The 14,919-nt window shown below is 38.7% G+C and overlaps 1 protein-coding gene across 1 annotated transcript in view; it reads right to left on the reverse strand.

Annotated features, from left to right (window-relative positions):
* Positions 1-7,531: 7,531 nt before the first annotated feature.
* The window catches only part of ME2 (malic enzyme 2), a 44,429-nt gene continuing 37,041 nt past the window's right edge, over positions 7,532-14,919 (reverse strand). Inside the window, exons 14-16 of the mRNA XM_004579493.4 lie at positions 12,322-12,392; positions 11,640-11,738; positions 7,532-7,777 (exon numbers count right to left, since the gene is read on the reverse strand). Of these exons, the coding sequence (XP_004579550.1) occupies positions 7,610-7,777; positions 11,640-11,738; positions 12,322-12,392 (338 nt within the window). The 3' untranslated portion in view covers positions 7,532-7,609. The remainder of the gene's footprint in view (positions 7,778-11,639; positions 11,739-12,321; positions 12,393-14,919) is intronic.

Below are 14,919 nucleotides of genomic sequence, written 5' to 3' on the forward strand. Positions count from 1 at the left end.
CAGCCATTTGGGGAGTGAATCATTGGACAGAAGATCTTCCTCTCAGTAAATCTGACTTTGCAATAAAAATAAAACAAACCTTTAAAGAAATAATAAATTTAAAGAATATTTACTTGAAAAGCAGACATACTGAGAGGAGGAGGGAGAAGCCCATCTCCTATCCATTGGTTCACTATACAAAAAACTGCAATGGCTTGGGGTTGTGCCAGACTCAAGTTGGGTGCCAAGAGCTTCTTCAAGATTTCCCGATTGGAAACACACTGGAACACTTAGGGGTAGGCCCTCACTTCCTAAAAAAGACTCCAGATACAGTAGAAATCAAGACCAAAATAAACAATTGGGACCTCATCAAACTAAGAAGCTTCTGTACAGCTAGAGAAACAATCAACAAAGTAAAAAGGCAACCCACAGAATGGGAGAAGATCTTCGCACACGACATAGGTGATAGAGGGCTGATCTCCAGAATATACAAAGAGCTACAAAACAACCAAAATGTCAAAACAAACAAGCCACTCAAGAAATGGGCACGGGAAATGGGCAAACACTTCACAAAGGAACAAACCCAAATGGCAAATAAACATATGAAAAAATGCTCAAGTTCCCTGGCAATAAGGGAAATCCAAATTAAAACATCAATGAGGTACCACCTAACGCCAGTAAGACTGGCCCACATGAATAAAAGCACCAACAACACTTGTTGGCGAGGTTGCGGGGAAAAGGGAACCCTACTCCACTGCTGGTGGGGCTGCAGGCTGGTACAGCCTCTATGGAAATCAGTATGGAGAATATTCAAACAACTCAAATTCAACATACCGTATGATCCAGCAATAGCACTCCTAGGAATATATCCAGAACACTTGTTCTATGAGAAACCAACATGCACTCCTATGTTCATAGCAGCACAATCAGTAATTGCAAAAACATGGAAACAACCAAAATGCCCATCAACAGAGGATTGGATAAGAAAGCTATGGTTCATCTACTCCATGGAATACTACTCAGCTATTAAAAAAAACAAAATGCAGTTCTTTGTGGCCAAATGGGCCAAACTGGAAACCATAATGCTAAGGGAAATGAGCCAATCCCAAAAGGTTAAATACCACATGTTTGCCTTAATTTAAGATGATAAGATGTTATGTATAACATGTTATGTTTTGAATGTTATATGTTGTGTATAAACTAAAATTGAAGTATAGGTGAGGTGGTCACAGAAGGTGGCTGGGAACCCACATTTACTTTTAACATATTGGTTACTCATTACTATGTCAATTAATTCCATAATGATGTAAATTTTTGCTGATGGTATGTTGGAGCTTTCGATTGACTGGGATGATACTCTGCTGGCTCTGTCATCAGACCAGAGAGGGTATACCTAAGAAGCCGTTGAACTTGACGGGACAATAAGATGCTGGACTCTATGTTTGGTATACGCTTGCAATGGGGAAATCTCAACTGAACTTGAGCTGTGGTTATGCAACAAGGTGGAGGAATCCACCATGGTGGGAGGGTTTGGGGAGGGGTGGGGAGAACCCAAGTATCTATGTAACTGTGTCACATAATACAATGTAATTACTGAAGTTAAATAATAAATAATTAAAAAAAAAAAAAAAAAAGATTTCCCGATTGGGTGCAGGAGCCCGTGCACTTGGGCCAACCTCTGCAGCTTTCCCAGGCGTATTGGCAGGGAGCCAGATCAGAAGCAGAGCAGTCAGAACTGGTGACCATATGGGATAAGAGCACTTTACTGGCTATGCCACAACACCAGACCCCTCCTTTCTTTCTACAGCTATTCATCTAGCAGTTCCTGAGAAACTTTATGTAAGTTGTAGCTTATTGAGTCTCCTGGGTTTCTTCCAGTTGGTTGTTTTGCTATTACAGTGTGGTAATAAACCATCTTGTGTATAAAAGTTATCATTTTTGTAATTATGAGGTCTTCAAAAGCTTCATGGGAAATGCACCTTATCTTTTTTATTCCTTTTCTACAAGCTTTGTCAAGTTCTATTTCAAGATTGTAATTTTGGTGTGGTGATTTAGCAGAGGGACTGTGGAGTTAGGCTCACTCTGGACTGCGTGTTGTGAAGCAGGGAAATGCTATGAGTGGTTATCTCAAGAACTCTCAGCACAGGACTAACATTACTACCGCAAAGAGCCGGTTCTCAGTACCAGTCAGGATGCAGGGGTGGGGTGTCGCATCATTTTTGTGGTTTGGACAATGCCCATGTTTTCTTAGAGTGGTCCTCTTTACCTGGCTCAGTCTCAGTCACAGTGGCCCTGCTGATGTTGAAGGTCTGTGAAATGCTTTACTTTCAACAGAGTCCAAAAGCAGTCCCGATCCCAGGGGCTGCTGCTTTCACCTTCTCAAAGTACCTGGGAAGACAGGAGGAGGCAGAGCCTGAGTGCCACCTCTTGTGGTTCAGTTTCTCTGGGTCATGAAACAAGGTGACACTCATGAAAGCATCCCAAGTGGTTTAACCTGCAGTGCCACGAGGCCAGCCCCAATCACATCAAGTTCAACAAATGTCCCACACAGAGCCAACTTTAAAAAAACAGGATCATCAGCACCTTTTTTTTATGCATAGGAAAATTTTACTAAGAAAATATAAGAGCACACACATCTCATTATTATCACAAAGGACAGAAAAGACAATTCCCTTAATTAAATCTTAGATCAACTCTTAGAACCATCTGTAACAAGTCAATCTATTACAGTCTGTTCCACACAAGGCTTTCCCTTAACCAGCATTCCCATGAGCAGGTACAAGACTATTCATTCCATCATGTTATCTTAAACACAAAGATGAGAAAGGCTAAGCAATGGCTCATGGTATGTGGCTTCCATGAACAGTGAGCAACTGAGTCCTTATCAAAGCAAACACAAAATGTATCAATTGGAAAACTATAGTTGTAATTTCAGTTCATTTTAAAGGTTTTTAGGCAAAGTGTAACAAAACACTGAGAATTTTTTTAAATGTTAAACTAGAATAGGTCTCTTCAGAAATTGCTTATTCTATCCATACATTTCATATTACTACTTGTTATTGTTCTCACCTTTTAATGGAAGGAGTCCTGTAAGCATACAAGAGATATCTAAAATATATCTTACAATACAGATGCACTATTGACACTGGTGGAGCCAGAAAGCATTAGAATATGTAAATGTTGCTGAAACTGATTTGCAGAGAAGTGAGAGCAGTTGATGGATCTGTGAATACTATTAAAGCAAAAAATGTCAGTGAACTAGCTACTGTGAATCTTTGGTGTAATTTATCAAATTCGAAACCAAGCCTTTAACTTATATAGCCAATACTTAAGATGCTGAAAACGACGACAAAGGAACTGGTAAATTTAAAAGACCTCAGACTGATTTTCAAAGAAAGTAATGCATTTTCATTTGAAATAACAGTTGTTGAAGGTCTTTAAAATTCAGATAACATCAGCTATACAGAGGCCCTTTTGCCCTGGAGATGAGACTGAACCGAGGGTCTAACTTGGCCACTGGCTGTGAGATACTTCAACAAGTTGCCTAATTTCTCTGTGCCCATCCTTATCTGTAAAACAGGCAATGGAACAGAATGACAGTAAGGATTGACTCAGTAACTTGGAACAGTCAGACCACCTGCTACACAGTAGGGGGTGCCCATCACATTTAATTTGTCATTAGCCTCACTGTACAAGAACACTTCAAACTTCATATGGAAAAATGAAATTAAAAGGTAAGATTCTGGTGTAAACATTTTTTAAATCCCTGCATGATTTTTTCATAACATGTCTTGCATGAATGTTTTGAAGAACCCTTCCATGCATGTATTCTCACATTTTTTGAAGATACTTAAAATTCTACTCTCCACAAACATTCAATTCACCTTGTATATACAATTCTGTTGGTGACAAGTTAATGGTCATAGAAGAATCAATGATTTGTTAGAATTTACACTTAAAATTATGAAAGAGGAAATATTTTTCTACAACCTAAAAGGAAACCATGACAATTGAGGAATACATATATTCCTACAAATTTCCTTTCATTTTTAAAATTAGAAAGGTATGCGGAATTCAGGAATAACTTTACAAATAAGAGGCAAATATGTAGTCACTTTGAAAAAGAAATATTAAAGATGAAAATATTACATTAACTCGTTACATGACAAACACATCTGGAGTAAAATGCTGTCTACTGAATGCTATCCTGAACAGAAGTCACTGGATTCCATGGGTAACCCACCTCCATAGACTTTTCTCTTTAAGAGGCCTAATTTTCCTTATCCAAGGGAGGAAAACAATTGTTGCAAAAAATCCAAGCATTAGTTTAAGTACAACCTCATAGAAGAACTAAGGAAATTAAGGAATAAGAGCCATGTCCTCATTAGGCCCACCTGACTATGCTGGAATTTCAAACAAAGCACTGGGCTTCCTCTCTGCTTACATGAAAACAAAACAAAACAAACAAAAAAACCAAAAAACCAAAGAAACAAACAAAGAAAAAAAAACCCTTATCCTGATTTCAGATAAGGCCGCTGCATTATCATGAGGGCTTTAAGGGTGCGTCATCAGTCAGCGGAGAGTCAGAGCAGGTCATGAATGGGGGCATTTTCCGCGGCCAACAGGTGCTGCACCTGCACACATGGGGGCTTCCCTGGGATGGGGAGAAGATGCACTGCTATTTCACCCTTCCACTTCCTTTGACACAGAATACCAGTAAGCGAATTAGAAAGCATACTATTATTCTCAAGTAGGAAAGAAGTGGATTCCATTTTGGTCAAAAAGCAGAACCCAGGAGATGTGAAAGAAATCACGCTTCAAAGACAAGATTCTCTGCTTCACACTGCTCTTCCTCCATCCCCCTGGGACTCTGTTACCTGACAACACTGACTCATGACCCACACTCCTTAGTGTTTGTTCTTGATTCATTAGCAATTCTGTAAAAACTGTTAAAATGCTGGTTATTGAAAGGACCAAGGATAGAATGAACAGGGAAACAAATGCCCACTTGACAACTAGTCAAATGGTTGCTAGGTTTGATCTGAGTAATAGGCTACAAATCTGTAATTTATATTGAAACCATTCTCAGTTTTCAGAAACATCTGTAAGTTCTGTATCCATTTTTGTGCTGATTAAATATCCTATAAAAATGAAATCACTACTTCTAGATGTTAACTACTGTGTGCCAAGAGCCTAGCATCAGGTGATCTTCATTACATCAACTGAAGGACACGCCGTGTGAGCACTAAGCTTGACCTGCACACCCGCACACAGGGCTCCAGAGCAGCACAGACACCACCTGGGAGCCAGCCAGAAATGCAGCATCAGTCCCAGTATACCCCCTCCACACCCCTCCAGCTCTCCAGACAAGTCCCACAGGGCTTTAAGGCAGTGTTAGGACAGCAGGGTGGGCAGGATCTGCACTTCAAAGGGTCCCAGTGAGGCTGAGGCACCTTCTGGGCTAAGACTCCATCCCTTTCATTAACAACACTTTGACTGAGACCTAGAAAGCTCCCCTTTTTATCAAAGAACCTTACTTTCACTAGTTAGCCATTCTGTTTCATACTATGGGTGGCAGCAGGTAAAATAAATGTACTCCTTTTCCCACTCATCTGCAGGACTTCTTTATTAAAAACAATGAAAGAGACTTTCCTCTGCTATTTTTCAAAATAATTCTTGATTGGTAAAAGCTCCCAAAGAAGGCACAGATGTTTTATTAGTTTCTTTTCCAGTTTAAGGCCATTAGTGGCCTCCCCCTCCTTCGTTATATGCTAATAATTTCTTAGCTTAAATAGTAAATATTTAAATTGCTTCCAATAATTGATAGCTGATAAAATACCAATTCATAAATAACAATGAAAATAATAGTTCTTTATACAAAGCTTAAGAATTAAGATTTTTATCTTAAACAGGCTACATGCCATTTAGCTTTTTTCCTTTAAGCCATCCAATAATTTCCATTAAAGATTGGACTAGTCATATTTAGTAAGCAAACATGAGTTATCACTTCAATTCACCAGATGTTCCTGCCTTTAATAAGCACTAGCAAAAAACACAAGGATTGTACTTGTAATTCTAAACTAAAATAAAGATTGCTTCGTTAGGGGTGATTCTGTCTTAACAAAGGTAACAGGAAAAGATAAATCTTTCACCTTTAATTAAAAGAAACCAAAAGAAACAACTTGTGACTTTATGAAGCAGATTCCTGACAGTGTTCATCTGTTATACTGACTAACCAACTACATTTTCCCACGCAGTGCCATTTCAAGCATTCTTAAAACATATATCATCTTCAAGATCACAACTCATCAATCTCTACAGAAGGGAAGAACAATCCCCAAACCGTGCGTGATGATGAGTACTGCTGAAAACTGTGCGTGATGATGAGTACTGCTGAATGACTTACTGTGGATAGTTTCAAGAATGAGCATGTTCAAAATTATTGTTCTGGTGAAGCAATTCCAGGAGACAAATATAGCATTTTACTATTTTTCAAAATGCTTCCAGATTTTTTTTTAGAACTCTCCAGTTTGCAAGCCACAGGAAAACTGTTATTTTTTTTTTTTTTTCTAATTATTATCCAACTTTCTGGGACTAAATACAACATTTTCTGGTCTACTTAAGTCATGCTCACTTTGTTTTAAAGTAATTTTGGTGATTTTTAAACAAATTCATCTTCATTGCAGAGTCATCATCATTAAAAGGAATGTTAAAAGGAATCTATTCCAGAACATTCCAAAATTATTTCAAGTAACAGTGTTGCTGTTAGAATAAAGGTATAGTTACTCTACTTATATGCAACTTGCTTAGACCTGAAACATAATTTATTTTTATTTTTAAGAAGCCATATGAAGTTAGCCATAATCTATGTGCCATAGGCATACTAAAATCAAATAGAAGTTAAAGAAGATGAAACACGTGTTTTTCGTAATAAAGTGAACCTAAATTTGTAGCTGAGCAGTAAACTAGCATAACTGAAACAATTATTTTTATTAAGCAGATGACTTTTTTAAGACACTGTTGAGAATTATTTTTATATAAACGCTGTAGTTCCCGCTGTTTTCTTACAGAGTTAAGTCTTGATTTAGTTTCAAAAACCAAATAGGGTGAATTTTTCATGTTTCCCTAGATCTGATTATCACAAATTTCAGAGAATGAAAGTAAAATGAAGCAGATACAAAAAGTTTTATATGCTAACAATTCTTCCTTGGAATGTGGTTTGTTTTCAAAATTCTGGTTCAGATGTATAGATGCAAATTTCTATTTTAGTTAGCCCTACCAGAACTGGGTGAGAGTAGATTATTACCTATAACAGTATACATGGCAAACATGAAGAGTGCAAGGGAAAGACATTTACAAATCCCTCTGTAACATCTCTTGGGTGTGTCATGGGCTATAAATTAAAACAACATACAATGGGCAATTGTAGGGCACTGATGGGCCTTAACAGTACAGTCAACACATCTACCCCACAGACATGGGACTCATGGGGAAAAACAGAAGTCACGCAAAGGGTGGGGATGGAGGAATAAAACACAGAAAACACCGGAGGTCTGGGAACACCGGGTCTTTGTTCAGCCAAGAGGCTCCCTGAAGCAGGTGGAATATTTGTGCATTGCTGGGAGGGCTCCTATTCTGTTATTTGGGGAGGCCTTGACGCAGACTCCGGCCACTCGTACATGTCCGGCAGCAGGGAGTCGTATTCACTTCTCCATATCCTCTCTTTAATATACTGGGCCTTGTCCTCAGGTTCTGGGTATCGGAAGGCCATTTTATTAGCATACAGGTATTCTGTTATCTGAAAAGTAAGTAAGATTATTGTGTAGCCAAGTATAGACCGATTAGAGAAAGTACAACTACAACACAAGGAGATGAATTTAGAAAAAAGGCATTTTTGTTTTTTCATAATAAAAATATTATCTGACATATTCATAAACTTTGTAAAACTTAAAAAATAAGATAAAAAAATCAACTGTAATCTCATGAAAAATTTGACATGTTGCAGCCAAGACGACTATTTAGTATTTCCCTAACAGTTCAATCCAGTAAACCAACTTAAGTTCTACTGTGCCAATGTAGAGGACTGACTTGGGTAACCTGCACAGCTCGCCTGAAAGGGGAGGCACAGCAGGCAGTTATATGTAGCAGACTCTGCTACCCAGCCACGCAGGTGAAAACCTCACCCGTGGCAAGCCAGATGTTTTTAACTCATGAGTTTGGACAAGGAGACAGAGATATGGCTATAGATCATTGAAGGACATTAGAAAGAAGGTGGCCTGGGTGGATTTCTGATCTTTGTAATCAAGTTACACAACATGACAGGTGGTGAGAAGAAACCCTTTGAGCCTTTGTTTTAACATAAAATGAGGAATATTCAGATGATCCCATGGGGAAGGAGACAACTATATACATGGCGCACTGTAAAGTTCTTCAGAGTAGGATTTCTTTCTCTGTCTCTTAAAATTTCTGTATTTATTTGAAAGGCAGAGTTACAGAGAGAAGGAGGTAGAGAGGCTAAGAGAGAGAGGGGGGCTGATTTTCCATCTGTGAATTCACTCCCTAAATATTAGCTGCAACAGGGCTGGGCCAGGGCATGGGCAGGAGCTCTGTAATTCCTTCTGGGTCTCCCACATGGATGTCAGGACCTCAAGTACTTGAGCCATCTTCTGCTGCTTTCCCAGGTACATCAACAGGGAAAAATTAGAAACAGAGCAGCCAGGGCTTGAACTGGCACTCTTATGGAAAGCCAGCATAACTTAAAAAATAAGTAGTGACACATGATATAAAAGAAATTCAAGCAGGTATGTAAGATCCCACTCAGAATGTGACCACTACTGCAGTTTTTTTCAGATTTCTAACAGGTGCTCACTTCGGCAGCACATACACTAAAAAATTGGAATGATACAGATTTCTAACAGAAAAATTTAACAATATAAGTAACATGGTGGTTGAAAATTACTCCTTGGATCTAAGAGCTCAATCTTACTGCATTCTGTAATGGAAAATGTGTTCTACTAGTTTCTGTTCTATTATAGGAAATGATTAGCTCCTCAGTAGCAAGCAACAGAGATCTGAGAAGATTTTGAAAACTTAAAAATGAAATAAACAGCACATGCCATTAATAAATGGCTGACCAAACTATTCTGTTGGTTTTGTATTAACTTTGAAAAAAAAATTATATTGGGCACTTGTCTAGCATGGCAGTTAAGTAGCCACCTGGGATGCCTACAACCCATACTGTGCTTGGTTCAAGTCCCAGCTTCTCCTCTTCTGACCCAACTTCCTGCTAATGAGCTCTAGGACTAGGCAGCAGGTGATGGCTCAAGTGCTTGGGTCAATGCCAACATCTGGAGGATCTAAACTGAGCTCCAAGCTCCTGGTTTTAGCCTGGGCAACTCCTGGACATTTGGGGAATGAATCAGTGGATAGAAAATCTGTGTCTTGCTCTCTTTCTTTCTGCCTTTCAAAGAAATGAAAGTGAACAAAAATAAAGAATTATATAAGTAAATTAAAACAGTAGTCTTATATACGTTCAAATAACCCACAGGCAAACAAGAGAACACAGAAGGGGCAGGCCTTAAGTCACTTCTTGGGGAAACCCACATTCCATCTGAGAGTGCAGGTTCAAGTCCTGGCTACTCTGCTTTGGATTCAGCTCCCTGCTAATATACTTGTAAAAGCAGTGGAAGATGGCTTAAAAACTTGAGTTCCTGCCCCTTGTGTGGAAAATTGAGATGGAGTTCCTGGATTCTAGTTTCAGCCTGATCAGTCCTGGCTCTTATGGTCACCTGAAGAAGGAACAAGTGGACGGACAATAAAGTCTCTTAAATCTTAAAACAAACAAACAAAAAGAACAAAAAAAAAAAAAAAAAAAAAAAAAAAACCCACTCTGAATTACAAACATATCAATAGTTTTATGAATGTCAAAGACCTAAACAGAGACTGCAGTGGACACACTGTATTAAAAAATGTGACCCAACAGCAGGATGCCTATAAGAAATTCAAATATTAATAGACATTGTATATACTTAAATAATTAAAACACAGGGTGGGCATTTAGCCTCAACACTAAGATACTTGTTTCTTTCTTTTAATTTTATTTTTACTTTCATTACAAAGACAGATATATAGGGTCCAGCGCGATAGGGTAGTAGCTAAGGTCGTCATCTTGAACGTGCCGGGATCCCATATGGGTGCCAGTTCTAATCCCGGCAGCCCCACTTCCCATCCAGCTCCCTGCTTATGGCAAAGGAATGCAGCTGAGGATGACCCAAGACTTTGGGACCCTGCACCCAAATGGGAGACCCGGAAAGAAGTTCCTGGCTTCAGATTGGCTCAGCACCAGCCATTGCTGCCACTTGGGGAGTGAACCATTGGATAGAAGATCTTCCTCTCTGTCTCTCCTCTGTGTATATCTGCCTTTCCAATAAAAAAATAAATAAATCTTAAAAAAAAGATTACAGAGAGGAGGAGAAACAGAGAGGAAAATCTTCCGTCCAATGATTTACTTCCCAAGTGACCGCAATGGCTGGTGCTAAGCCAATCCGAAGCCAGGAGCCAGGAGCTCTTCCGGGTTTCCCACATGGGTGCAGGGAACCAAGGCTTTGGGCCATCCGAATGCTTTCCCAGGCCACAAGCAGGGAGCTGGAAGGGAAGTGGGGCTGCGGGGTTAGAACTGGCACCCATATGGGATCCCGGCTCGTGCAAGGCAAGGACTTTAGCTGCTAGGCCACGGCACCGGGCCCAGATACCTGTTTCTCATGTTTGAAATGCCTGCATTCAATTCCTGGCTCCTGCTCCAGACTCGACTCCTGTCAATGTACAATCAGGGAGGCTTCTATAACAGGTCAAATGGAGATCTGGAGATCTGGATGGAATACAGGTTGGTTCCTGTACAGGTTGGTTCCTAGCTAGCTACCAGCACATAGGAGATCTCATTCCATGTCTTTCAAATAAATAAAAACTAATGAAATCTTTCAATATACTGAAAAGTAATTTTTACTTACTAAATATGGAGAATTTTTAAAATAATGCTTAAGTTACAGCAGAAATATGGAAAAAGATAATGCTCATATGTATCTGGTGCGATGGATTTCAATGCATTTTTCTGAAATGATACTGTACAACACGTTTCAAAAACTTTCAGCACACTACTATCGTTTGTTTTGTTGACTGAAACATAATGAAGAACCATCACAAATACACAGAAAGATCATCTGTAAGGAAGTTCACTACATAGTGTTATTTCTAACAAGAAACTAAAAACAGATGTCCAAAAGTAGAAAAATGGTCAAATCATGTTGAACTAGAAAAGGGAATATGTACATGAAAGTAATTACTAAATTACAAGGAAAAGATTTAGCGTATCTTAAGTGGAAAAAGGGTAGTCTGAAATAATTATAAGCACAGGTAACAATGATTTCTTGCATGTGTATATACGTGTATACGTTAACAAAGAAAAAAGATTTGGCAATGAAAGCCAATTAATAAAGTGTGTTATATTCTGGTAGGAAGAAAATGAACCACTGCAAACCTTCTTTGTATACTACTAAATGTTTCAAAATTCTAACCGATTTGAATTGCTTGCACAAGAAAATATACTTATACTTAAATTATACTTATATTATACTTAAAGTGAAGAGGTATACATTACTACTTACTTTAATAGCGATATTAATAGACACTTCCTGAATATTGGCAAGCGGTGGGTAAAGTCTTCCTTGAGCTAGCTCCTTATCTGTCAACTGACTCGTTAGTGCCTAAAGAAAAAACTAGCATTTAACAATGGTTTGTGCCACAATAGAAAAAGAAATTAGTAAAATGGAAAAATCATTAGAGAAAACTACTCACCATTAAACAATAAATAACCAGATTTAGACTTACTAATATAGTCTCCTTCCTACATGCAAAGCTTAATTTAGTCACCGCAGCTATAGTGAAAATAGGCAACAGTACTGGTATTAATGTGAGTTACGCAGAACTGCTATCAGTGTCGGCCTGCCAGCATTCCAAAGGCAGAAAGAGCACTGTCTGTCGAGAACAGGCAGGGAGCTGGAGCTTATCTGTGCTGCTGCACTGGTATATTCCAATACTTATCACACCAGTACAGTCTAAGTTTAGGAAGGGCTTAGAAATTTCAAATCAAATATGTGACATCATGATTTAAAAGATTAATTTCCTTTAAAAGTAGACAGGAAAATCTAAAAGCAATAGATGGCTGGCTTTCTTTTCATTAATAAAGTAGATTTAACTAATTTTCTCTCTGCTTTTAATTTTTAGACACATTCATCTTTAGACTAATTTGGCCTTTGTAAAATAAACAATGATATTTAAACCATTTACCTTTGCAGCTTCTAGGAAAATACTGTCACTGATATGCCGGGTGTGACAGAGAATAACAGCTAAGGCCACACCTGGAATAGATTGTAAACAATTTATTTAGTAAGGACACTTTTCAAATGAAAGAAGTCAAATCCCTGTAACCCATCCCAAACAGCTCCGCCAGGGAAAACAGACATCAGAGTCGAATCATACGATCCACGCTGATTGTAGAAAACAGCTTTCCTCAATTTAGTGTTCATACTTTCTAAGATACTGAGTGCTTCTTACAGAAAGCTATCAATTCCAGCCCACTTCTAGCCTCTGTCTTTTACTCAAGAAAAGCAACTGCTTTTCATTCTATTAGCTGACCATGAATACTTTCCTCTGCAAAATAATCATTTAGTCCTCTTTCATACTTCTAGCCTTTTCAATATATAGTTTTGATGCAATCGCCAGTCCGCATCTGTTCCTGGACTCGATAAATGCTACTCAGAGCAGAGCCAGACACTAACACATCATGGTTAGTTTTCTCCTTCTGTGATAACTATTGTTCTGGAAGTTAATAATTGTCCTGCATTTATCTTTGATTTTTTCAGTACTCTCAATCAGTTTTCTGAGACTTTTACTTTGGCTACGTCATGTATTCTCTACTCCGACTGTCTAGATAAAACAAATCTTTGGCTGCCACTCCTCTGGTTGACTAGCGAAGCTGTCGTATTGTACCTCGTGGACTAACCCTCATGTCTTATCTCCTGTTTTTCTGCTTTATTCTTAGGTGATTTTTGTACTTATTTTTTTTTTCTTCTAGTCCTGCTACCAATCTTTCCATATTTTAAGAACTCACGTTTCTAAAAGAAAATTCTGGGGGTAGAGATTTAGCTTCATGTGTAAGACACTGGTTAGAATGCCTGCACCCCCCACCAGAGTAGTTCATTGATTCTGGTTCTGTCTCCTCCCTCCAGCACTCTGCTAGTACTGACCCTGGCAGACGGTAACAGCAATTCCAGTCAGCAGGCCAATTTCCTGTTCCTTTCCAGCTGTGACCTACTGAAGTCTCACCACGGCAGCCCTAGATGTGGATTTCTTGGTTGATCCTACCCGTGTTTTTGTGCTCCTCAGTGCTGATTCATTCATCAGTTCTAAGAAATTCTCACGCATGAGGCCTGTAAATGTTGCTTCGGCTCATTCTCATTTTCTTCTAGCATTTCAATTTAAAAAATCATTTATTAAAAGTGTATCTTGCATCAATTTGCATTTTACTTTTTATCTTTGTGCTTCATTCTGTATATTTTTTTTCCTTAAGCTATCTTCCAGTTAATTATTTCTCTTTACATTCATTTGCTATAAATCTCCTTCATTCAGTTTAGATTATTGTGATTTTTAATTCTAGAATTTACTGGCAGTTGCCTGATGTCTTCAAGCTTAGCTTTTATCTCTATATAAACATAATAAAGATATTATTTCATTGTATTTATCTTCTAGCTAGACTGTCTTTTCTGTTATTTCTGCTGTTCTGACTTGTATTATAAAATGGGTTGTATTTGAAAATTTAATTTTAACATAATCTAAGGGTTGGAAACTAGTATCTTCTTTCAGAGAAAAGTTTGGCTCGTTCTGTTGGGTATTTGTGGGAACTGGCAATTTAAAACCAAAGCCTGAGATTTTCTATATTGCCCACTTTTGCTATGAACAATCCCATCCCATCGAGTTTTGAGGCTGGAGTGGGAGCTCATTCTCCAGAATCATCTTTGACAAGGTGCCAACCTTATCCCTCTGCCATGAGAAGCCTGGCTTTACCTTCTGGTCACATTTTTTCTGACCCATTAGTGCCCCGAGCACTCCTACTGAGGAACTGTCTGGAAATGCCAGCTTGCTTTGTGGTGCCCCGCCCTGGCCCTATCTTGATCTGGAATCCTCCAATAATTCATTCAAGTCGCTATCTTAACCTTTTGACCCTTTAGAAGTTTTATTATTTTTAATCATTTCATCCAGTTGCTATAATTGCTGGACTATGTACGGCAGTTCACACATTATCAAAGCCTTAGCTGTTTTTTTAAATTGTTAATAACTAGTTTCAGCTAAATCTCCATTTTCCACATCTATTTTTACTTCTATCGCTAGGTCATTTTTTACATTTATTCTAGTTTTTAAGTTTTAGATGTTTTTATGAAACATACATGAGTACTTCAAAATGTTTGTATAAAATAGCCTAGTGCTGTAGTGCAATGAGTTAAGCTGCTGCCCGTGACACTAGCATCCTACATCAGACCAAGGACTCCAGTCCCAGCTGCTCCACATCTGATCCAGGTCCCTGCCAGTGTACCTGAGAAGGCAGCAGATACTGGTCCCCAAAAAAAGTAGGCCCTGACATTCACATGTGAGGGAGACTGAGAAGGAGTACCCTGGCTCCTGGCTTTGGAGTGGCTTGGCCCAGGCCAGGTTATTGTGGTCATTTGTAGGAATGAACCAGCAAATGGAAGATTTCTCTCTCTCTCTGTAACTGCCTTTTAAATAAATAAACAAACAGTAAATAAATGTGTTTAAAAGTTTAGATTTTGGGCTCAGCATGGTAGCCTAGTGGTTAAAGTCCTCGCCTTACTTGCGCTGGAATTCCATATG

This window comes from Ochotona princeps, chromosome 18 (assembly GCF_030435755.1).
Source record: "Ochotona princeps isolate mOchPri1 chromosome 18, mOchPri1.hap1, whole genome shotgun sequence".
Taxonomy (NCBI): domain Eukaryota; kingdom Metazoa; phylum Chordata; class Mammalia; order Lagomorpha; family Ochotonidae; genus Ochotona; species Ochotona princeps.